Here is a 24,282-nt window from a genome sequence, read left to right as displayed (position 1 = left end):
AGAAACTAGCAGAGGCCATTCCAGAGACCACATTGGAACCACAGACTACCAGTGCTAAACCAGACCACAGAGGGCACCATTTTCCCTGTTCCTTTTATAGATTAGGGGACTGGAGCTTACCAAAGGGGAGAAAAGCCCAGGATCTGAGGCCAAGTTAATGGTAATAGCAATACCAAATCCAGGTCATACTCCTAGTCCCATGCTGTGTGTGGTATATGGCCTTGGGAGAGTTTGTGGGTATTTAGATGGGTTTTTCTAGTTAGGAAAACAGACAGATAACTTTTCAATAACAATTGTAAAGAGCTATAAACTTGGTCAGAGGAAGTGTAACACCTATGAACTTGGTCTCTTAGAGCTTCGTCTTAACGTGCTATTTATATCCATTTAACAAAGTTGCAGTAAGACACTTCCATTCCCATATAATTTTACTATATTAAATTTGAGTTTAATATTTAATTTTAATGTAATGAATGAATTTGATTATTACTCTGTTGTGCCACATTTAAATCAGTTACATTCATTAAAAGCTATAATAGTACATAACTTCATAGATTAAATTCTATCACGATCCTCTTAAACTTTCAATAGCTCTCTGTTGCCTTCAAGATGAGGCACAAATTCCATAGCAATGCATTCTATTCACTAGTGATTTGTTACGATTTCTGTCATATGCCTCCTCTGAATCCAATAACCTGTTAACACTCTCCAAATACTGTTCATTTATTTATCGTTTTGTTTGATTGGTTGAATTTCATTAATCATGAGTCTGATACAGGAGAAATGATAGTAAGACACGTAGGGGACTGCCCTAGAGGACTTCCACATCCTGATATAACCCTGATGTTCGATACCTTTGTGCTTTTCCTCTCCTGTCTATTTAAAAGGCCTTTCTTAGACTTGCTTCTGGGAGACTGCACCCCACTTTTCCTTAAGTGGGCAGTTCTCATGTCACTCCATGGTGAAACCTTGTTAGGACCCTTCTAATTGAGAAGAGTGTCCTTCTCTCCTTAACATGCCGGCACAGAGCCCACCTTTTATTTGCATGTGCTTCATTCTGTTATTAGATAAAACATCAGGTCCATCCACCAGACAGTAAGTTCTCAGGAGAGAAATTATATTTTATTTCCTCCTGTCTCCCATGTGATAAGCAGTTCGGTAAGTGCCCGAGGACTGAGGGATGGAGGGGTGGAAGTAAAAGGAAACGTACATAGATGCTTTGGTAGAAAAAGTTAGCAAGAGACCACTTTTCTTCCTCCCCTTCGCTACTTCTTGTTATCTCAGCATTTTATACACACACGTATATGCAGTATACATATAAAACAACAAATACGTATATACGTGACAACTCACCTTGTATGCATTTTGTATGCATGTGTCTTATTGTATGCATATATATTTTATATGCATAAAATTCTAAAATGCTGAGGAAGAAGACTGGTGAAGGTATAAAAAAACATGCTCTACTGCAAAGTTTTATTATTGGTGAATAAAGGAATTGGTAAGATGTAAAGGCGTGTGTGTGTGTGTGTGTGTGTGTGTGTGTGTGTGTCTGTCTGTCTGTCTGTCTCTCTGAGGTGACTTATTGCCAAGAACAAACACTGATGTTTATAGACTCTCTTCCCTTGGCATGTGATTCAAATTATATATATTCAGGACAAAGGCGAATTCACTTCTTTATGAAAATTTCCCTAGACTATAGTTGTTTTAAAAGGTAACTTGCAGGTTAATGAATACTCTAGCACTAAGTTGCAAGTTTTGTGTTTAATTGAATTTTTGAAGCCAAGATGCACAAAGAGTGAACTAATTAAAGAGATTAGTTATGTGACTATCAGATACTGCAACATCTAATACATATATTAAAGGCAATGCCTGTCTTGAAATTACCTGGTTTAGAAGATCCTGAGGCAAAATTTGCATCCTGCCTTTCAGCTCCTGTGTATTTTTGGTGTGGTACACCAGATGTTTTGCAAACAGCACTACCTGGTGAAGAAAGTTCTCATTAGCATTACAAAAAATTCTGTATTTTGATAATAATTCTATGGTTACAAGAAGAATTATGACTCTCTTACCCTATGCAATAAACCAGTGAGACAAATTCCTACTGTTCTAAAGAATCCTGTTTTGTTTGAAAACAGATGTCAGATGAACAGGATCTGGGGAAGTGGCCAGTGAAGAAATGCTTAGCTTATATGCTAATTGGTGACATTTTTAGGGAAAGCACTAATAGCCTCTTTTTTTTTTGAAGGTTTTATAATTCACTTGATCTTACCTGAAACAAATTAATTTAAAGAGAGCAAGGTGAAAAAAAGGTCTGAAGAAAAAAATAAATTTCAAATTTAGAAGATCAGAGCTAGAGTGCTAATACAACATTGGACACTTCCTCAGCAGCCTGAGCTTCTGTTTATACATCTATTAATTAGGCATATAATGAATACTGAAAGTAATAAGTAACTATCTTACTGCGTGGTTCTGAGGCTTGAATGCGAAGCATCTATAAACCATGTCATTTTGCACATACTAGTTTTTGTTAGAACTTTTTAAAAAAGCCTAAAATATAGTCTTCAATAAAATAATTAAACCTTGTACCAGAGAAACCAGTGATTGTAGAATCAGGCGGGCTAGGCTGTATTTCTGCCTAAGCTACCAAGAACTGAGTGACCTAAAGCATGTCACTTTAGTTCATGCTTTCTCAGTCTTCAGTTTCATAATCTTTAAAATGAGGGCATAAGCCTGAATAATTCTTAACATTCTTTTCATTCCAGTTATTGTATGTGGTGATTCCATATCTAAATCTTTACATCTAAATCTTTGTCATGGAAGTCTACTGTGTTCACTTTGGAAATTATCTTAAGAAATAAAAAGTTTAAGCTGTTTGCCTAGGCTCTCTCAATAGGCTAATAGCAGTTATACATTAGAATGAAAAACCCGAGAATTCAGTGACTTAATGCTGTGTTAAGTTGCTCTTCTAGGTAAGTACTTATAAAATGGCTCCCTAAGGTTGAATACTTCGAAAAGAAAATCAGAGGTTGGTATTTTATACATGTTACCAATTATAATTTCTGAAAAAACTCACACGTTTTAATGGCTCTAGGAGAATTGGTTAGCAAAGTATGTACATACTTTAATTACACAAATCGCACAACAGGGGGCTCTCTAACAAAGAAGAAAATTAGTGGGGCACACGTTTAGGCCTGATTCTGCTTCAGAAGCAGGATTAAATCTGACCCACTATTTTCAAGGAAGTAGAAGTGAGATGCTACATTATTACAGGGCTCAGTTAGGAATGGAAACTCCCAGAGCTGTCAGTATCAAGGCTTTCTTAAAAGATTTTCAGGTATTTGGAAAGGGGAAAGCATGGGCTTGCTCCCAATCTCTTGCAGGTGAGAGCATTCTTCACATCAGGTTTCCTTACCCTGCCCATCCCCTTGTTTTCTTTTCATGTAGAACAAAAAAGAAGAGCTATCATAGCCATGACGAGCACCAGAACTAGCATCCTTCTTCTCCCGCTACACCGGGACCACATAACTGGAAGGTGATTCATCTGAACCCAAACTTGCTGAGTTCAAATCACGGTCATTCCCTTTGATAGGCGTATAACCTTATCTAAGTTACTTTTTTTGTTCCTCTGTTTACATGTTGATAATACCAATTTCATAGGGTTGTTGTGATAATAAGTCGATATATATAAAGTGCTTAGACCAGTTCCTGGTAAATAATAAGCACTCGAAAAACATTTGGTTTAATTATTATTGCATTTATCCAGAGTTATAGAGAAGTGCTCTGTGGTACAAGATAACGAGTCAGGTTTAGTTCTCCTGGGGACTAAGGGAATCTAGCCAATGGCATAGGGAATGAATCATAACCAATGCTCTTTTCACTTTAGTTAACTACTCTGAAGTTATCTTGGAAGATAAGAGAAAATGCTTCCTGCTTTTTTTTTTTTTTTTTTTGTATAAGTAATATGATGTTGGTGAGCATTATATTTAGCACCATAGAATTTTAGAGTAGAAAGAGACCTTAGCAATCATCTGGTTAATCTCATTTTAAGAATAAGAAAATAGAGACCAGGAGAAGAGGAATAATTTGTCCAAGGTTCCATACTGAGTAAGTAACATCAGAATAAAAATTCCGCTCAGGCTAGGAACAAATCCATTAGAATGTATTTCCTCTGTTGACTCTCCTCACTGTAGAATTATATCTTTCTTTTATCTGAATTATTACAAAACGATTCATCAGCAGTTACCTAAGATGTCTTCTTTATATGGGAATTGTACACAAGAAAAAAAAAGCAAAAAAAAAAAAAAAATGAAAGCAAAAACTTTCAACTCCAACAGTGATAGGAACAGCTTTACGTTGTTTGGGGCCGTCTCCACAGTTAGCAGACTTCTTTGCATTTCTTCCTTCACCACCACCACCACCACCACCACCACCAGCACTTACTCAGAGATAGAGGAATTTGGTTTGAACTAAAATTGGGAGAACTTAGCAGCTTCAGGAGAGTTTCATTGAGATGAGTCATTTATTCTTATGACAATCTTTGCTACAGCTACTAAAGCCATTTTTTTTAAGTAACCAGTCACATTGAAAATATGTGAATACTTTAGACTATATACTTTTTTTCTTACTGTTTAGAATCTCTAAAACTGAATGTCATACCTGATTTCAGAACCCTTCCAAAAGTAATCTTCATTAAAGGAATGAAATCATAAAGATCACCAGTTATTCTTTTAACAATTTCTCATCTTATGGATGAGTAAATTGATGTACAGAGGTTAAGTGGCAGAACTTTCTCACCTATTGGTGGAACACATGCTTACTTTCTAATTTTAAAGATAATACTAACCGGGCGCGGTGGCTCAAGCCTGTAATCCCAGCACTTTGGGAGGCCGAGGCGGGTGGATCATAAGGTCAAGAGATCGAGACCATCCTGGTCAACATGGTGAAACCCCGTCTCTACTAAAAATACAAAAAATTAGCTGGGCATGGTGGCACGTGCCTGCAATCCCAGCTACTCAGGAGGCTGAGGCAGGAGAATTGCTTGAACCCAGGAGGCGGAGGTTGCGGTGAGCCGAGATCGAGCCATTGCACTCCAGCCTGTGTAACAAGAGTGAAACTCCGTCTCACAAAAAAAAAAAAAAAAAAAAAAAAAAGTAGAAAGGCTGGGTATGGAGTAATTTAAACGTGGTCAAATAGAAAATGGAATGGTTGCTTTGGAAAGCTCCTAACTTGATGCGTGTAGTGGCCACTGTCGATTCTCATCCAATATCTCTCCATTCTCTTCATTGTGTTTTGCAGCATTTCATTCCAAGATTTTTTTTTCAGTTTGTAGGCAGTTTTATCTAATTGGTTTTGAGCTTTCTGAATTGTGGTTCTCCTTTTTCTTCTTAAAAAATGAAATCAAAGATACTTTATGATGAGCTTAGATTTAAGTATTTCTTTCTTTTTACAAATAATTGAGTGTAGTAGTCCATTTTGTGTTGCTATAAACAAATACTTGGGGATGGGCACTTATAAAGAAAGACACTTATTTGGCTTGTGGTTCTGTTGACTGTATAAGAAGCATGGTACCAGCATCTGTCTCCAAGCATGGCAGCTGGTGAGAGCTTCAGGAAGCTTTCACTCACAGCAAAAGGCAAAGGGGGAGCAGACATTGTCACATGGCAAGAGAGGGAGCAAGAGAGAGAGGTGGTACATCCCAGACTCTTTTTAACACTTAACTCTCACATGAACTAACAGAGCGAGAACTCACTCATTACCATGGAGAGAGCACTAAGCCATTTATGAGGAATCTGCCCCCATGACCCAAACACCTCCCTCCAGGCCCTGCCTCCAACACTGGTGATCATATTTCAACATAAGATTTGGAGTGGAGAAACATCCAAAATCATTGAGTCTCCAGATTTCTCTGTGATTACTTTGAGTAGAATTGGTAGATCTTGTGGCAAACAACCATGACTACAGGCCAAAGTAAGTATTTCCTTTTCACATTCTCTAATACGAGCCTAACACTTAACCTGCAGAGGGCCCGATGTGAGGGAACCATAGCGGACCTCTTAATAACCGTATATCCCCATCCCTCACCATTTTCCTTTCATTCTGTGCTCACCCTTAAGTTCATCAGCTTTTGGTTATTTTGAGGTCCCTTACTCCAAACTGGGATCTTTCCTACACAGAAATCCAAAAGCCTCAATGACCATCTTCCACGGAATCCACTAATAACTTAGTAGCTTTTTACTCTGGCATTTCCAGGGGAGCTTTCCTCACATACAACTTAGTAGGTTCATAGGTTTTCTTTTTTTTATTCTCAAGTGCCACAACTCAGAGGAACATTATCATTTAAGTTTTCAACTGTTGGTTAAAAATCCACTTATTTAATCAGCTATGCCAGCCTTGACGATACACATTTGATGCCATATAGAAGTGTTTATCCCTGTGCTTTCTTTCAGGGTTAGTAAAGATGTGCTTTCCATGACTATCCCCTTGAACCTTCCATCCTTCTGTCATTTCCCCCACACTCCAGCAATCAGTTTCATTATTCACTCGTCATTCCTTATTTTCTCCTTTTCACATCCTTTACACTGAACAAAAGTTTTCCCAAGTATTGCCTTTGATGCAGCCTGTAATGATTTGGATTCACTCTCCATCCCCAGCAATGCTGACCTTCATCACTTTATGGAATACCTGTCTGATTTCTTGGAATCCACTTCCCATGGTATTGCTCCTGATCTTGAGTGGAAAGTCTCTGATGATGGGGAAACCACTTCCCCATTTTGTGATGCAATCTGTTCCATGGGTAGAATAGAAACATCCAAGTTTGCCTCTCTACACACAGGATATCTAATTCTCAGTGCGAATCGTCTGCACACTCAGGATATTCAAGTTCTTCAGATACTGGAACATAGACCTTACTTTCCTCAGTTTTTCTTTCCCCAGCTCTGTTTGTTAACTAGTATTTCAAAATGGGCCATGATCACCAGGGAAGAAATAGCGTGGATGCCCCCGACTTAGATTGTGAGTGGCTTTAAATGATAAGTTATCTTAACTTTTTAACACTTCAGGAATATAAATTATCCTCATAAGTTCATTTTGTGGATTCATTATCTTAAAAAAAGTCACCATGAGAGCTTTGGATTTGGAGAAAGCTAAACTGGATTTGAATTCTGGACCTGACCCATATTTCAGACAATTAATTAACCTTCCTATGACTTTTAGTTTTCCTGTTGGAACACGTGAATAACAATGCTGGCCTTGCCAGGGTTATTGTGAGGATTAGATAAAATAACCTGTGTAGAGCCCTGGACCGTACATAGTGTGTAAAAGGTGTCTAACATATCTTAATGTCTGTATTAGCCTATTCTTGCATTGCTATAAGGAACTGCCTGAGACTGGATAATTTACAGAGAAAAGAGGTTTAACTGGCTCACAGTTCTGCAGGCTGTACAGGAAGCATAGCTGGGGAGACCTCAGGAAACTTAAGAGCATGGTGGAAGGCGAAGAGGAAAGAGTCCCGTCTTACATGGCCAGAGCAGGAGGAAGGAATGAGGGGGGATGTACCATACACTTTTAAACAGTCAGATCTTGAGAGAGCTCCCTGTCACAAGGACAGCAAGAGGAAAGTTTGCCCCCATGATGCAATCACCTCCAACCAGGCCCCTCCTCAAACACTGGGATTGCAATTCAATATGAGATTTGGGCAGGGACACAGAGTCAAACCATATAGGTCCCTTCTATTCCCTATACTATCCTTCCCATCCCTCAAACAGTAATCGTAATGCAGAGGTTTTTAACCTGTAATTGGAATGCAGACGGTTTTTTTGTTTTGTTTTGTTTTGTTTTTTTGACATTTTTCTGTGGTTCAGAGGAAGAGGAATAAGATTTGCCTGAAATTACGTAAGGATTTGGTAAGGAAAATCCAATAACTCCTTGAATGAAATCATATTGTTAATTTTCCATAGTTCGTATTGAAGGACAGCATCTTGTAGTGAGGACTAACTCACCCCAGAGATACAGCTTGGAGGCTCTCATTAATTAGGTTTGTTAATTCCATGGTGCCACGTAGTATGTAGCTCCTGGCCTATGAATTAACATATTAACTTTTTTATTATTAATTATGGGCAGCAAAAGACAGACAGGTAAATCAATATGACTTTATTGAAAGCCAGTGTGTAAAAAAAGATAATTACAACATAAAGAGTAATTTGCATCTAACGTCTATGTAACTTGATACGGTTCATTCTTCAGAATCCACAACTCCAGACTAATGTCTTAAAATAATCCATATGAAATTGTTTTACTGTGCAGTTCCTGGCCTGATTCCACTTGGTAGAGGATCTCTTCCTTTGTCTGTTAGCACAACAATAAACATCGGCAAATTATTCAAAATTCAGGCACAGAAGAACAAGGCACATACTCTTTTTTGAGTTTAAACGTACCTTCCAAGGCTCAGATCTCTTAGCTGTTGCCTGAAACTATGGTATTTCCCTCACTTAGGGCATAACCTTTCCCTTCCCTAGAGTCGTGTGGGTTTACTTTAGAGTTTTATCAGGGTTGCACCATCAGAAAACAGTTCAGTATGTGCTAGATGTACAAAAGGGATAAAGGAAACTTTTCACAGATAAAAACCATGTGTTTTCTACCATAGTTACCTAACATTTATTTCGTTTTAATAGCCACAACTCAACTGATGCTATCGGAGACTAAAGGTGATGACACTATTAATAAAAGCATGCCTAAGGTTTTGCTTAAGGTGACATTTAAGATTATTTTTATTCATCCTGAATGTTTATTATTTTTAAGTCAAAGTTAAAAATCAACACATGCAGCCGGGCGCGGTGGCTCAAGCCTGTAATCCCAGCACTTTGGGAGGCTGAGGCGGGTGGATCACGAGGTCAAGAGATCGAGACCATCCTGGTCAACATGGTGAAACCCCGTCTCTACTAAAAATACAAAAAATCAGCTGGGCATTGTGGCGCGTGCCTGTAATCCCAGCTACTCAGGAGGCTGAGGCAGGAGAATTGCCTGAACCCAGGAGGCGGAGGTTGCGGTGAGCCGAGATCGCGCCATTGCATTCCAGCCTGGGTAACAAGAGCGAAACTCCGTCTCAAAAAAAAAAAAAAAAAAAAAAAAAAAAAAAAAAAAATACATGCTTATGGAATACATTCTACATTCCAAACACTATACAAGGTTCTTATAGGAACAAAAAGTTTAAGTCAGATTCTTATCCCAAATTCTGTGTCTACTGTCATACCCAGATAATTTTTAGAATTTTTTTTTCTTTTGATAATGAAGTCTACTTATCTTGGCATCAAGTCAACATTCTTTCCCTGCCTTTTGTCCTTCCAAAATAATAAACCCTTTTGGTTACTTATCTCTTTTTTTTTTTTTTTTTTTTTTGAGATGGAGTTTCGCTCTTGTTTCCCAGGCTGGAGTGCAATGGAACGATCTCGGCTCACCGCAACCTCCGCCTCCTGGGTTCAGGCAATTCTCCTGCCTCAGCCTCCTGAGTAGCTGGGATTACAGGCACGCGCCACGATGCCCAGCTAATTTTTTGTATTTTTAGTAGAGATGGGGTTTCACCATGTTGACCAGGATGGTCTCGATCTCTCGACCTCGTGATCCACTCGCCTCGGCCTCCCAAAGTGCTGGGATTACAGGCTTGAGCCACCGCGCCCGGCCCGGTTACTTATCTCTTAAAGGCCAGTTATGGCTATTTCTTTGTCATGGTCTTTTATAAAAATGAGAGAAGGAATTGTCAAAATGCAATGAGGATCATGCTGCTTTTCCATTGCCATACCATTAGTATGCTTGACCAACCAGCAGACAAATTCTAGCCTACTTTTAAATAAATCTCTTCTCTTAAATTGTCTCTGGCTGACTACAATGTGTATACATTATTTGGAATAGGCTGATGACCTCATGAGATCCCTTACAGTTAACACTCCAAATCTAAATATGAATATCCTGTCCAAAACATTGTAAAAAATGTTGTTTCTTCCTGCTGCAAATACTGTCCCTGCTTTTCTGGGTAGCTGAGCACTGAAATACATACCTATCTGTATCTATCTATCTATCTGTGGGTTTTGGCTATAGACTTTACAGACACAGCCATCTACATCAATGACCCTTTGATGTCATGTTGCAGGTTGGATAGCTAATATTGGTCACAGGGGAATATTGTTTTATGTAAAAATGACTTTTAAGTGAATGACAGATTTTTATTACATGCTTTCATGTACTATTCTAGAATTCTTGAGTGTTTTTTTATCTGCAAAGAAGCTCTCCAAATCTTGTTCAATTTTTATTGGGAGCAGTTTCGGTTAGCCTAACAATGCTAATGTAGGGATATTTAAATGAAATATGCTATATTTCATCCATACAAACATTCATCCACTCATCTGCTTATCTGTTTATTCATTCATACTTTTCATCATTTCACAAATCAGCGCCATAACTTCAACCTATTATTTTCCCCAATTTAGGTTCTATAATGTAGTTGTTTTACAGGCAAATAAACTTCAACGCAGGCAGACTAAGTAGCTTTATGTAAGGACAAATTATCTACTCTAAATGGCATACTTTTTCTACTTAATATTTTACTCTTAGAGAATTCTAAAAAATTAGGACCAGAAATGAGCTGTTGGTCACCTTGTCCAAACTTCCATTTGATCCTCTGACAGTTTTTTCTAATCAGTATATTTCCGTTATCTCCAATAAAATCTTCCTCAACATCAAATACCTGTGAACACAGGATCAGTGAGACCTCTTATTAGTTGTCTGTTACCACTTCACAGTGTCTGGTACTGTGTGCATGCAGAGGACAAAAATATGAATTTATTGTGGGTTTAATAGTATATTTTGAGTGTCAGTCATGTGCTGGGTTCTGTAAGAGACTGCTATTTCAACAAGATCCATTCCCTGAAAATTTGGAATCTAAATTTAGAAATGAGAGCAACTAGGAATGGCCCGTGGAGAAAGAAGCTCAGTGAACATGGGTGCCAGTATTAATGTGAGGATTATTAAACCATTTTAAGGTCATTTTAGTCGTATTCTGAGACTTAAAGTTGCCTACTCATTTTACCTGATGTCTGTGGCTCTCTGTTTGCCTTAGTATATACATTTTCTTCTGTGAACATGAGTGTGTGTGTGTGTGTGTGTGTGTGTGTGTGTGTGAGAGAGAGAGAGAGAGAGAGAGAGAGAGAGAGAGAGAGAGAGAGAGAAATATCAGAACTGAAAATAATAGGCCTAAATGTGGGGATGGGGGTTGATCAGAGCAGAAACCTAGGTACCATGTACCTTCTGAGGATATCAGGTTTTAATAGATGCATTAGATTTAGACAGAGAATTTTAGGAAGTGTTGGTAAAACAAAACAATCAAATTTTGAAATTTGGAAGCTAGCCTTGAGTTACCTGAGATTATTTCCTGATACAAAGAGTGAATACCCCATTCTTCACTTTGGGATGACCCATGCATTTATTTGACTCAAAAATCTGAGTGGATGGATGGATGAATTACTTCATTTATTTGAGTATTTTTTTTTTTTTGAGTGTATGGCTATGTGCAAAACACTATTTTAAGCACTAGAGATAAGAAAGTAAACAAAGTAGACAATGCCCCTATCCTTATGGGTTTTAAATTCAAGTAGGGATCTTCTAGCTAAGTTTCTCTTTGAAAAGGAAAAGGTTCCACTGGGTTAGTCACAGTGGGACTTAGAGTAGGGCTAAAATGATGGGCAGTCCATTGCAGCAGGTCTTTCAGCATCCTTAACCCAGCTGTGAAGGAAAATAACCAAGCACCAACCATCTCCTAGGTGGTATAAGCCAAACCAATGTACATTTTAGAGCAATGAGATGGAGGAAATTTACATTTATCCCTTTATAAGCTTCTTTAATTTCTGTTTTAGCTTCCTTATGATTTTCTTGAATGATTTTCCTTATGATCGAACTCAACTTGAATTATCAAGAAGGAGAGTGTTTTGAGACCACTCTTCTAGAACCAAAGAAAACATAGTACCCTATCTTGGCCAAGAATAGTAAAACCAAGAGTAGCTCCCTCATCTAGACAAAGGTAAAAGCTTCAAGGGGAGAGACTTTGGGATACTTGGTTCCCCTCCCTTCCAACACAGAGTGATCTCTTCAAGGTCATTAAAGATGTGAAACCATGTTAGAAGCTAGTGAATCAAAGTACATTTGGCATTCTCATTTTTTCCTGTCTATGTTATGTTAGAGGAGTAGTCACATTGAGGTTAGAAGGTCTGGATTAAACTCCTAGGTCTTCATTTGTTGATTATATGACCTTGGGAGATCACATCACTTATTGGAGTTGGAGTCTCAGTTTGTGAAACTGAATTATTATTTTCCCTTTAACTTCAATTGTAAGCTTGTCAAAGACTCTCAGTGAGATAATACATGGAAAGACAATTTTTAATCAGTAAAGAGTTACATAAATGTAGATGATTTGCATGTTTTTATTTTATTGACTTTATTACATGATTGCATTTATTCATGGTGTTATGTTTTTGTTGACATAAGTATAACACAGAAGTAAAAGGGAAGCTCTAGAAACAAATTGTATGGGTGTGAATCTGAACTGGCAATTCTTAGCTCTGTGACCTTGGTTAAACAGCTTAACCTCTCTGTGCTGGCTTCTTCATTCATAAAATGGCGATATGACAGAATTACCTCATAGAGCTGTTGTAAGGATTCAATGTGTCAATAACTGTAATGCACTTATAAGTGTGCAGGGCATTTATCATTGGTTCACATTAATTATATCTATGTTTCTTATCAAAACTGCAATTCTCCAAAACACTGAAAATTTCCCTATTTGGGCAATGAGGATACCACCCTTCATCTGTGTCATAAAGAGGAATTAAATCTCTTCTCTTTTCTGTTTTGGAAGATGACCAAAACCAGATGGACATATAACATGTAGCAATTCAGTTGTCGAATTGTTGAATAAAGCACCATGAATAACTTTGCCGTATAAAGGAATTCACAAATTATTAGAAAGTAGTTTATGTTGCTTTTGTCAGCCTGTTGTAACTCACAGTATGTCAGAGAAAAGCAAATGGAAATAAGGCTACTGTATAGGATAAAAAATCATGGAGAAACGGTCTTCTTCCATTTGCTGTGGCAGAGCCCAGTGAGCTCATATTCACCCAGCTTTGAGTCAGGGGCCTGATCTCAGAGCAAGATGATGTATGAGCAGAGCTTGGCTTCTTTGTGTTCTCAAGACAAGGACATTGACAATATTCCACTAATGAAAATTCTGTTTGCCGTTACAATGCCAAGGTTAATCTTTTCATTTCAAGTAAACTTTCAGCCTTCGTTAAATATGTTCCAAGAGTGAATGATGATGTGTATGAATCATAAGGTATGTTTTCCTGTTTCAAGAAATCTCTATTTTATGGCAGGGCCTTAATTTAAATGGAAATTTAAACAACAGCATGGTCATTCTCATACTTTACAGTATTATAACATCATCTTTGAGCCTTGCAAGAGCCTAGTTAGTTAGGTACTGCTAGTACTATTATTTATCTATTTTGCAGATGTGGTTTAGAGAGGTTAAATAATGTGTCCAGCAGCATACAACTAGTGGGCGATTAAAACAAGAGCCAAGAAGATCATAATGTCATGAACTGGAAGCTTGTTGAGGGCAGAGAGAATGTGGAGGTATATGGAATTCCACGGTAATTGACAGAGCCCTGGATGCAATCTGTGCTCCACGCAATGTTTAAAATGAATATGTAAATTAATCTTAACAGGAGATTTGGAATTTGAAAGACTTGGCCTATGGATAAGCAAAAGACCAAAAAGCCTCTGTTTTTCCTTTTAAAATATGGAGATAATTAAGATTGTCCATGTTTTAATTGTTCAGCTAGAGGCCAAAAGCACAGACTATATATATAACAAAATATAATTACATAATTATCATTGTGATGTGTATTTGACAGCTTTCTTCAACTTAATTAAAACTTTTGGGCCAGGCGCGGTGAGTCATACCTGTAATTCCAGCACTTTGGGAGGCCAAGCTAGGCAGATCACAAAGTCAGGAGTTGGAGACCAGCATGGTCAACGTGTTGAAACTCTGTCTTTACTAAAAATACAAAAATTAGCTGGGTGTGGTGGTGGGCGCCTGTAATGCCAGCTACTCGGAGGCTGAGGCAGGAGAATTGTTTAAACCCTGGATGCGGTGAGCTGAGATCACGTCATTGCACTCCAGCCTGGGCAACAGGGCGAGACTCCATCTCAAAACAAACAAACAAACAAACTAAATTTATTTCACTCCTTCAATTCATAATGGGAAGAAAAAAATTCTTAAGTTGTTCAAACAAAGCATAAAAATCAAAGTATTGGTATCCTTGACATATAACACTTTAAAATATCGGGTGGTTTATTGAACCTATATCATCAGTAGGTTGGCTTAATGTCACTCCTGGTCCCAAAATGCAAAGATATTGGAAATGTACAAGTAACTTTGGAGGAAGACTTATGAGATTTAGTGGCTCAGGTAGGAAATCTATGGATTTCTAGATATAAACTAAACTGATTTAAGTATTGCTTCTGAGCTCAATATCTATGATTTTAGGTCCTAGATAACCTCTCAGATTTCTTTATACTCACTTCTTTCACTGGGGAAATGGAGTAAATGATGCTTATGATGACTTAAAAAGCCAAAAAGCATTCTGACAATAGCAGCAGGAGTGCAAGGAAAAAAGTAGTCTTTGTTGTCTGATTGAATCCAAAATACTACGTTCTTTTAATAGAGATCTAAACACAGAAATAATGTTTCACTCAGAAAGCTGACATTGATTGTTTTTGTTCTGTTCTTTAAATGCCTAACTTGATGTTGTCATGTTAAGACAGAGAGAACTTCAAACAGCAACTGTTATCTGTTTTTTCATCTTTCCTCATAACTTCCTTCTTTGCTGTGCCTCTGTATTGGTTACCTTCTGCATCAGCACACCCTCATACCTTATAAACCTACAGAAAAAAATCGACACAAAGATTAAAGAATACACATCCTCTTTCCTGGCCTTCTGTAGGGGGAGTCGGGATGGTGCACAGAACTGCAATTCTGGAGGAATGTGCCCTATTTTACTTCTGTCTTTTAGCATTATTTGTGTTGCAAACATACATTAACCCCCAAAACTTTGACACCTGGAGAAACTGTTAAGAATTCAGATTCCTAGGATCTACCCATACAGACTTCTGCTTTGTGTTTTTGAGAGACCATCAGGAATCTGCATGTTTATCAAGCATTTCAGGTGAATCTCATGCATTTTCTTTAAAAAAAAAAAATCCAGTCATCATTTTATTCATTCATTTGGCATTTTCCAGTTTTCAGAATGCTTGCACATGCATATTCAGTTCTGTGAGGTAGATGAGAATGATTATCCCCATTTTGAGGATATAAAAGAGACTCCAAATTTAGCAATAATTTCCTCAAGGCCTCATTATACACCCCCTCTTGCCTATTTCTCTGGTTACTCCCCTTAGCTGACCTTTGTCTGTTTGGGTGTTTAATTGCAAGGGCAGGGAGCCCCCAGAGCCCACAGCACTATCTGTGTCTGCCTTGCTCAAGAATGAGACAAGTCTTCTGGCAGCCAAGAAAGGAAAATAATTTTATTTGTGGAATGTGAAAATTTTCCTAATTGATAGAATTACCAGTTAATCTTAAGTAATGTCCCTCACCCCATCCAGATGTACATACTGGAAATGTATTCAGCCTTACTTCTGGACATAAGGTGTGTGCGCATGTGTCTTTTTCACGTGTCTTGTTCTATATTGCTAGAATTCCAAGGATAAATCCACTGTTTTCATCCAGCCACACTGAACTGCTGTAAGAGATGTGTGCTCCCCAAACGACAGCTGGGATTCTCCCTTTCCTCAGGATGTCTTGCCTATGTAATCCTCCCAGCTGTTTGTACCATGAGCCCCTATCTGCCAGCCTCTGCTTTGCCCAGCTGGCAGCCTGGAAGGTCCAGGCCCCCAGGGAATTGTAGGGTGCTTGATCTGAACTTTGTCACAGATCTCAATCCTTCTCATCACCCAAGTCCATCTTGGCTAGGTCCACAGGTTTGTGCTCATATCTAGAGAGCTCCTGGGGTCCCTCTGGGTCCCACATTCATTTTCAGTAGCTTCTGGGGCCTGCATTTTCCTTGTCTTCCATTAGGATGTTTCCAACATATATCTGGCTTTGCTTGGAAATCATACATTTAATCCTTCCACACTACCCTAGATGCTTAATGAAGTGTCTGAAGAAGAGAAATTAGGGATATTTGAATAGAGATTGTAAGTAGAAAGCAATAGCCACTCCCAGACTTAGCAAGAATGGAAGGAGATTAATGCTTCATGCTGCATTTTAACTTGGAGAACTCCTCTGCCCAGTGTCTCCAGCATCAGATGCCATCACGCACACGTCTGGAGACCTGACTGCACGTCACAGCTTCTTGTTGACTGTCCTTGTCCACATCACTCTCTCACCCCACCTGGAGTCATCCTCTGTTCAGGTTGCTCATTTGGGCTCATATTTAAGGGACTGAGCCTGCTTCGCTGGTTTCCGGACAGAACCAAGAAATCTGGGTTCCAAGAAGGAGGGAAACACTTTTTCCTGTTCCAAAATGAGCCATAGGTGGGGCCCCACATAAGGTCCAAGAGGTCATTGTTACTTTGTCCAGTGTTCACTTTCTTCCTCACTAAACAGAATTCTACGTGCTCAAGCTTATTGGAGAGAGGGTGGACTGCATTTTCTCACCTCTCCCCTCCCCCATCCATCACCCCTCCTTGCGCACCTGGGGTCCTTCAACCCCCTCTGTGGTTGTGATTCTCTTGTGGGAGGGATGGGACGGAGAGGACCCGGGCTGCAGTTCCCTTGCTCTGCCTCTGAGAATTTCTCATCCAAACCTCAATCACGTAGGATTGCGTAGAGAGGAGAAAAGGGGAGAGACAGAAGACACAGAGAGGAGGGAGAGGGGTGGCAGGAGGGAGGGAGGAAAGAAGGGAGTCTGGGAGCAGAGGGCGTGAGGAAAGGGAACCTGGAGCGCGCTGTGCTTCCCTGCGCTCCAGGAGCCCGGCCCTCAGCTCGGCCCCACCTGGGCGCTCTTCCGCCCTTCCGTGGGTCGGTGGGCGGTGCGGGAGGAACTCTGGCTGCCGCCGGCTCTGCATCCCACCCGCCATCTCCATGGCTCTCGCCCCAGCCCGGAGTTTCCTGCGGAGCTAGCACTCCAGCTGAGCCAGCCGGTGGGGCGGCGGCGGCTCCGCGCGCCCAGAGCCTCAGCGCATGAATGGGACTCCGCCCTGAGCGCCCCCTCCCGGGCCTGGGGAGGCGGCGGCCGCGGCGCGGCGGCTGGGGGCGCCCCGCAAGCCCGAGGCTCTAAGCGGCCACCCGCGCAGCAAGTTGGGCGAGTTGGCAGCCGCACGCACCTGCCTCCTGGCCCGGGCCCCTGAGTCCGCCTCCGGCCCCAAGCGCCTGGGTTGCGCGCTCGGCTGCCTCCCGTGGTCGCTCGAGGAGGCCTAGGGGCCCCGCCTGCGCCCTCGGCGCCAGACCATGGTGGGCAGCTCCGGCCCGGAGCCGCAGCCGCTGCGAGCCGACGTCGCCTGCAGCCAGCCCCCGCCCCACCCGAGCGGACGCGCGGGTGTTCGCAGCGCGCGGGTCACTTCCTTCCTCGGCCGGGATGGGCGGCGCGGGACTGAGTGATCGGCCTTGCGTCCGGCGGGTAATCCCCATCTGATCTGCTGCCTGTGAGCTGCCGACTGCCGGGGCGCGCGAGCCTGGGGGGCGCGGGCAGCGCAGCGATGACCTGATCCCGAGCCCGCCAGGGCGCCCCTTCCTTCCCTCCCTTCCCTAGCTCCCTCGGAGCCTGTGCGGAGACCGGTTCGGTGCGGCGGCCCCGGGTGGACCATGGCGGGGAGCTCCAGTTAAAGGCGTGTGGGCGCCGAGCTGGAGAGGACACCTTCGGCATCGCTGCCTTTTGAGGGGGCTTATTTAAACTACTGAGTCATTCCAGATTTAGGATTCCCTAAATAATCACCAACTGTGCCCGTCTCGTGCCGGAAAGCCAGCGGAAAGAGAAAGAGCGCCCACTCTTGGGACCCTGCAGATCGCCTCTCGCCGGTTTCTCCCCGAGGGGTGCTTGGCCCTCGAGGATCTCCCTCCCTCCCTCCCTCGAGCCCTCCCCCCTCGCTGGCCTCCCGCTCTCTCTTCGCAGTGTTGCTGGCGGGGAGTCGCGCTAGCCGCAGCTGGAAACAGCTGCCCCCGCCCTGCGCCCTCCCCAGACTCCAGGCAACCGCTCCCACTTCGCGCTTCTCGGAATTCAGAACTCGGGCGGCCGGCCCCTGGAAAGCCGCAGCCGGTGCAATGCTTTCTGTAGATCTCACGCTGCCGGGACGGACCTCCTAATCTTCAGAACCGCGGGCCGCAGGGAGTTAAATTGCTGCCTTCTTCTCCTTCTCTCGTGCGGTTGGTGGATTGTTTTCTAAAGGAACGTTTTATTCACTTTTTAGTATTTTCTACCGGGGGCGCGCTACCCGCCTGAGTCCAGACTCTGCTTTGTAAACGGGTTTTATATGGATGTATGTGTAGATATACTTTGGACACCTTGCAACGCTTGCGCCTCTCCAACGGAGGCACGGCTTGTTATTTTGGACCTCGTTCTTCCCCTTCCACTTGGTACCCCGAACGCAGTGTGACTAAACTCCCCACTGCCCCTTGGAGGCCGATTGCCTTGGGGTGCAAGTTTGGGGTGCAAACGTCTACTTCGCCAGAGGGCCTGGGACCGCCCCGCCCCCGCCGCCAGAGGTTGGGGAAGTTTACATCTGGATTTTCACACATTTTGTCACCACTGCCCAGACTTTGACTAACCTTGTGAGCACCGGGTTTTCGGTACTGCAGCCTCCTCAAATTTTAGCACTGCCTCCCCGCGACTGCCCTGTCCCCGGCCGCCCGCCGAGGTCCTGCCCTCGCCCCGGCGCAGCGCGATCCCGAGGGCGCAGTAGAGCCTGGGGCCTGGGGCCCTCGCTGAGCAGCTATGGCTGCGGCGATAGCCAGCTCCTTGATCCGGCAGAAGCGGCAGGCGAGGGAGTCCAACAGCGACCGGGTGTCGGCCTCCAAGCGCCGCTCCAGCCCCAGCAAAGACGGGCGCTCCCTGTGCGAGAGGCACGTCCTCGGGGTGTTCAGCAAAGTGCGCTTCTGCAGCGGCCGCAAGAGGCCGGTGAGGCGGAGACCAGGTCAGTAGAAGCCCGGAGAGTGGGCTCCCTAGAGGCGGACACCCTTCTCCTCTTCCTAAAAGCACCTCGCGACGCCCGTGGAAGGGAACCAGGATTCCTCTTTTACATTCTGACCCCTCTTCTCTCATTTCCAGACTTGTCTGTTTCAACCACTCTGTCAGTTAATAGCTTCTTGTCCCATATTCAGCAAAACACTTTATACTTTGATCAATCCAGGGTTTGACTAGGAGAAGAATTACGTGTATAGATGCACTCATTTCAAAAGAGCCTGTAGAGTCCTTGAGGGCAGTGACCACCGCATTCATTCACGTATTCATTCATCCTCTCTCTCTCTTTCTGTCTCCCTCCTGCTCTCTCATCCAGTCTTCTATGCATCCATTCATCTGTAGAGTACAATGCTTATGCTGCCCACTGAGGACCTAAAGATTAATACAGCTCTTCCTTTATCCCTCCATAAATCCATGACAGACGCCTAGTAGATACCAGATCAACTTAATTATTTTTCCAGTTCTTCCTCCAGCAACACTTGGTGTTGTATCTTTCGGACGCCCTTGTCAATTTCTCACCTCTTCATTTTTTCCTCATGCCCTTTCACTTCCTTTACACAGTCTTCGTTTTCCTATTATTTTCTTCCAACCAGTCTCATGGTTTCCCAGGACTCTGCTCATTAACTTTTCTGTCCTATTACCATACTTAGCATACTCACACTTTTGGGACATTAAGGGAACAAGACAATATTCACAGTTTGGCCTCAGGGTATGTAAAGAAAACTTCAGCTTGATCAGAGATTTTCATGGTATGGGCTTTTTGAAGCTAACTCTTCTGCAGCCCTGACCTCAGATGATTGCTTTTTGATACGTCTCTACTTGCAAAGGTAAATTGAATACCCAAAGTTTCCACATGATGATTCCTAGCTCAAGCCAGTCCCAGTGTTCCCAGCTTGAGAGAATGAAAGCAGAATTTCGGAGAGATCTGTGCTTCCATCAGACTCTTGGTCCTCTGGGTTGTGGCTGCTCAGCCATTTGCATTCTGCAGATACTCTACCCCTGTTGTGGTCAACTGAAAGGAAATACTGTCTAGAAAGGGAGTCTGCTCTGTAATGAGTTGGCTAGTTTGCCTTTTTGCAAATCTGACTATGGTGTGCTTTTAGTTTTCCAGCCATGAGGTACGTGGTTGGGTCCGCTGAGTTAAGGAAGACACTTGGTAGGTCTGGACAAGTGGGGCTCAGAATCAGCTCAGAAATTTGGGATTAAGCCTTATGAAGAAGCCACCATGTTTCATTTTCCATTGGGTTTTCATGACACTGTCCGCTCCATACTAGGGTCATTTTCTTATTTTGTGATGATGATGAAGTAGATTTCAGGAGTATGCAAAAATAATTATCCTGAGACAGGAGCTACCAGTCTCTATTATTTTGTGTTCGATTAGTATAGCATGTTCATTTTATAAAGTGAAGATTTATGCAGTAGTTTGAGTTAACTCTACAAAGTAGTTCATCTAGTGGAAAATATAATAACCTTTTCTGTACGGAGGGATAATTCCGAGGCCTTATTTTCTTAGGGCTTATGTGGTCTAAAGAGAGCTTCAAGATTCTGAACTCAATGTGACTTTTATATCTCAATCTCTGAAGTACGGGCTTACACTCTAGTTGGGATAATTATATGACGTCTTTGAGTTGATCCTACTCAGCCTCTTCTGCTAAAAAAGCAAGTTAATAAGAATGATTGGTGGATGTATATGAATAAATAAGATAAACTAATCCTTTGGAGTTGATTTGGAGATGAGCAATGGATTACTTTTGCATGGCTTAATTTTGCAAAGGAAGGAATGACTGTCTTTGCTGCTTCCTGTAGTCTTTTCCTTAGAATCTCGTTAGATAGCAGAGATTTGAGGCAATTTTGAGTTTATTATTTTCTTCATTGTTCATTTAATTTGCCTCTCTTTTTCTTCTACATAGTGTTCATCTCATCAGAGAGGATCCTGACTGGTGACTTCCTTTAGCTAAAGTGTCACAATAACAATCTGGCAGAGAGATGGCAGGACCTATTAAGACATTCCCAATACAAGGGCAACCTGTGTATGTTTGTATACCATTTCAGTTTGTTCTGAAGCTTAGCTTAGAAGAATGGGTGTGTGGTGTGTGGAAAAGCTTTTTGGGAAGATGATAGTGTGCTATTATCTTTACTAACAAAAGCCAAATAATTAATCTGTTGATTTGCTGTCAGCAAGCATGATTCACATAGCATGGAATAAGCCTATTTATAGAGAGATAGCACCCTCCACATATCAGTTTCAGAGAGGAATCTTTAGCTGGATTGGGAGGAAGTTGCTGAACACCAGAAAGAAAAACTGTTTGAATCTCTTTTATAATCACTTTGATGTTGTATTCATTTAATATTTGAGTTATTCTTGAAACCACTAGCCTTCCTAAGCTGTATCATTGTGAACTAACAAAGTAACACACATGGTAAAGTGATGAAGTGGAATAATTTGTTCTGATAAAGAATTTCCACTCTAAATTTCTGTCACTGAGGCACATGTTCCATTGACCAGACTTTCTAGGGGAGTGAGGCTTAGGAAGTGAATCTAAAGCAAGTGTTTGATGGGAAAGGCCATGGTTGTATTTCCGATTTCAGGGCTGACACATTGATTATCTCTCCTCCTTTTTCTTAGCTAACCAAGTTCTGATATGTATAGTATTGAAGCTTTATAAATAGTTTTGGGATCCTGAAATTATCATGATAAAGGACTCAGATTTAAAATAATATTAACACAGAATGAAAACATGGGAAGTGACTGGGTATGACCTCACATCACACAGTTTCAGGGCCATGGTGCACACTGAATCTTTTTTGTGCAGAAGAAATCTCTGTCTTTATAGATGAGAAATCCTGGAGCCGTTGCAAGTTTGTAATTTACCTAAGGTTACGCAACTAGGTTTTGACAAAATTGAGACTAGAACTAGGTTCAGTTGACTTTTTTCCTGCCTTCTTTGCAACACAGCACAAAGTAATATCAAATAGTGTGAAGAACTGATGTCTTCTGTCAAAGGACGAAGGTATTTTTTTTTTAAACCATTGGTATTATTATTTTTGTGATCATTATTTTATAATTAGAATAGAGATAGGATAGAGTAGAAGAGGTAATTTGTAGAAGAAGGCATAGGCTAAGGAGGCCTTTGGACTTGATAAATGACCACCCTATAGCATTATTGAAGACCTATAGGCAGCATAGGGTTAGTGAGCCCGTTAGAGACTGTGTGGGCTGTAGCTCTTTGAAAATGAAATGTTGGAGGCCCTGAACTGGAAAGTTGGATGAGGTCATTGAACCATGAAAAAGCCTTTAGGACATTGCCATTTGTGCACTTTCTAATGAGAAAAGAGTGTTCTTACAGTCGTTATTTAAGTCATTATTTATGTGTGAAAAGGCTGTAGTAGTCAGGCACACCAGAATATTTGTCTACATGTTGATGCTACTTAATTTGCTGTATCCAGACCACGAGTACACCCATATGAATTACATGGCTTATTCATGTTCAACATTTTGCTTTATTTTGAATAGATACTAATACAAATGATTAACTACAAAATGATGTACGTTTTGACTCAGAAGGTATTGCAGACAAAGGGTAGCATTCACAATCAAGGAGGGAAAGGTGTTTGTAGAATCTCTGAATGTCTGAGTGGCCACAGATCTTGGAAGTCATCAATATTACTCCTTCATTTTTCAAATGAGACCCTCTCTGGAAGGAGCAGCATAATTGGTTAAGCCCAAATCTAGATATTTTAAGTGAAGTGTGTGCTTTTATATTTCTATATAACTTAGTTTCTTACCTTGAACCAGAACATTAAAAGAATAATCAATCAGGAAAAATCTGTCACCTAAAGATCTTCAGAATTTTTTTTATAATTTAAAGATTTGATTTCATATGCCCGTCCCTTTAAAAAGTCATGAAGTAGAATTACACTACATGGCAAAATAAATAAAAGAAGTAATTGTAATTTGCCTAGTTTTGTTGATTTTCATTTACTTTTTGGAGTCTCTTTTTTTGCTGTTATAAAAAGTGTGGCTATTCAAAATATTTCAGTATTCTTTTAAGTTGTTTAGGTAAATGGACAGTATTTAACAGTATACTCATTCAGCATTTTTATTATAAAACATACCGTTGCGTAGAGGAAGAAAACATCGTAGAAAATAGAAACTTCAAGAAGGAAGTTGACAGCAAAGGTGAAATAATGTTTAATCATGTGATTTATGAAATATAAATTAGATTTTATAAACGGAAATAATTTTGGCCAATATATGGGTCAAGAATAGATTTATATGACAGGTGATGTTTTACATTTACAGCAAGTACTTTTACATTTATAGCAAGTATTTTCTCTTTTAAAAGTATGACTCATATCTGAACTATAAAATCAACCTAATTAAACAATATTTGGCTTGATGTTTGTTAAAAAAACCAAACAAACAATAAAAGCTTTTAACTTTTCAGAAACCCACCTTAGGGTTTAAACTGATATTTTATATTTGTTTTTTTTAAATTCTGTTTTCTTGATGGCAGTGCATTCTCATCAACAAATTATGTTTCCATTGTAAGAACATTTAAAAATAACAGTTATTGTGATCTCTTGATTTTTTTTATCCCACAGAGATCTCATCAAGCCATAATTCGACATTAGGTCTTTAAAGTTTTTTGTTTTTGGTTTTTTTTTGAGACGGAGTTTTGCTCTTGTTACCCAGGCTGGGAGTGCAATGGCGCAATCTCGGCTCACCGCAACCTCCGCCTCTTGGGTTCAGGCAATTCTCCTGCCTCAGCCTCCTGAGTAGCTGGGATTACAGGCACACACCACCATGCCCAGCTAATTTTTTGTATTTTTAGTAGAGACAGGGTTTCACCGTGTTGACCAGGATGGTCTCAATCTCTTAACCTCGTGATCCACTCGCCTCGGCCTCCCAAAGTGCTGGGATTACAGGCTTGAGCCACCGCGCCCGGCCAAGTCTTTAAAGTTTTAATGAATTTGTTATTCTTAAATGGAATTAGAAAAGCAATTT

At 41.1% G+C, this 24,282-nt stretch overlaps 1 protein-coding gene across 2 annotated transcripts in view; it reads left to right on the top strand.

The window, feature by feature from the left end:
* Window positions 1-24,282, top strand: part of FGF12 (fibroblast growth factor 12) — a 594,839-nt gene that overhangs the window by 307,850 nt on the left and 262,707 nt on the right. The window contains exon 1 of one of the 2 annotated variants that reach the window (XM_003927020.4): window positions 17,331-19,227. The exons of the other annotated variant lie outside the window; for it this stretch is intronic. Coding sequence (XP_003927069.1) covers window positions 19,029-19,227 — 199 coding nt within the window. The 5' untranslated portion in view covers window positions 17,331-19,028. Of the gene's footprint in view, window positions 1-17,330; window positions 19,228-24,282 lie in introns of those variants that run through there. 2 annotated transcript variants of the gene reach the window in all.

Source organism: Saimiri boliviensis, chromosome 8, assembly GCF_048565385.1.
Source record: "Saimiri boliviensis isolate mSaiBol1 chromosome 8, mSaiBol1.pri, whole genome shotgun sequence".
Taxonomy (NCBI): domain Eukaryota; kingdom Metazoa; phylum Chordata; class Mammalia; order Primates; family Cebidae; genus Saimiri; species Saimiri boliviensis.
This window is presented reverse-complemented; position numbering and strand designations above follow the sequence as displayed.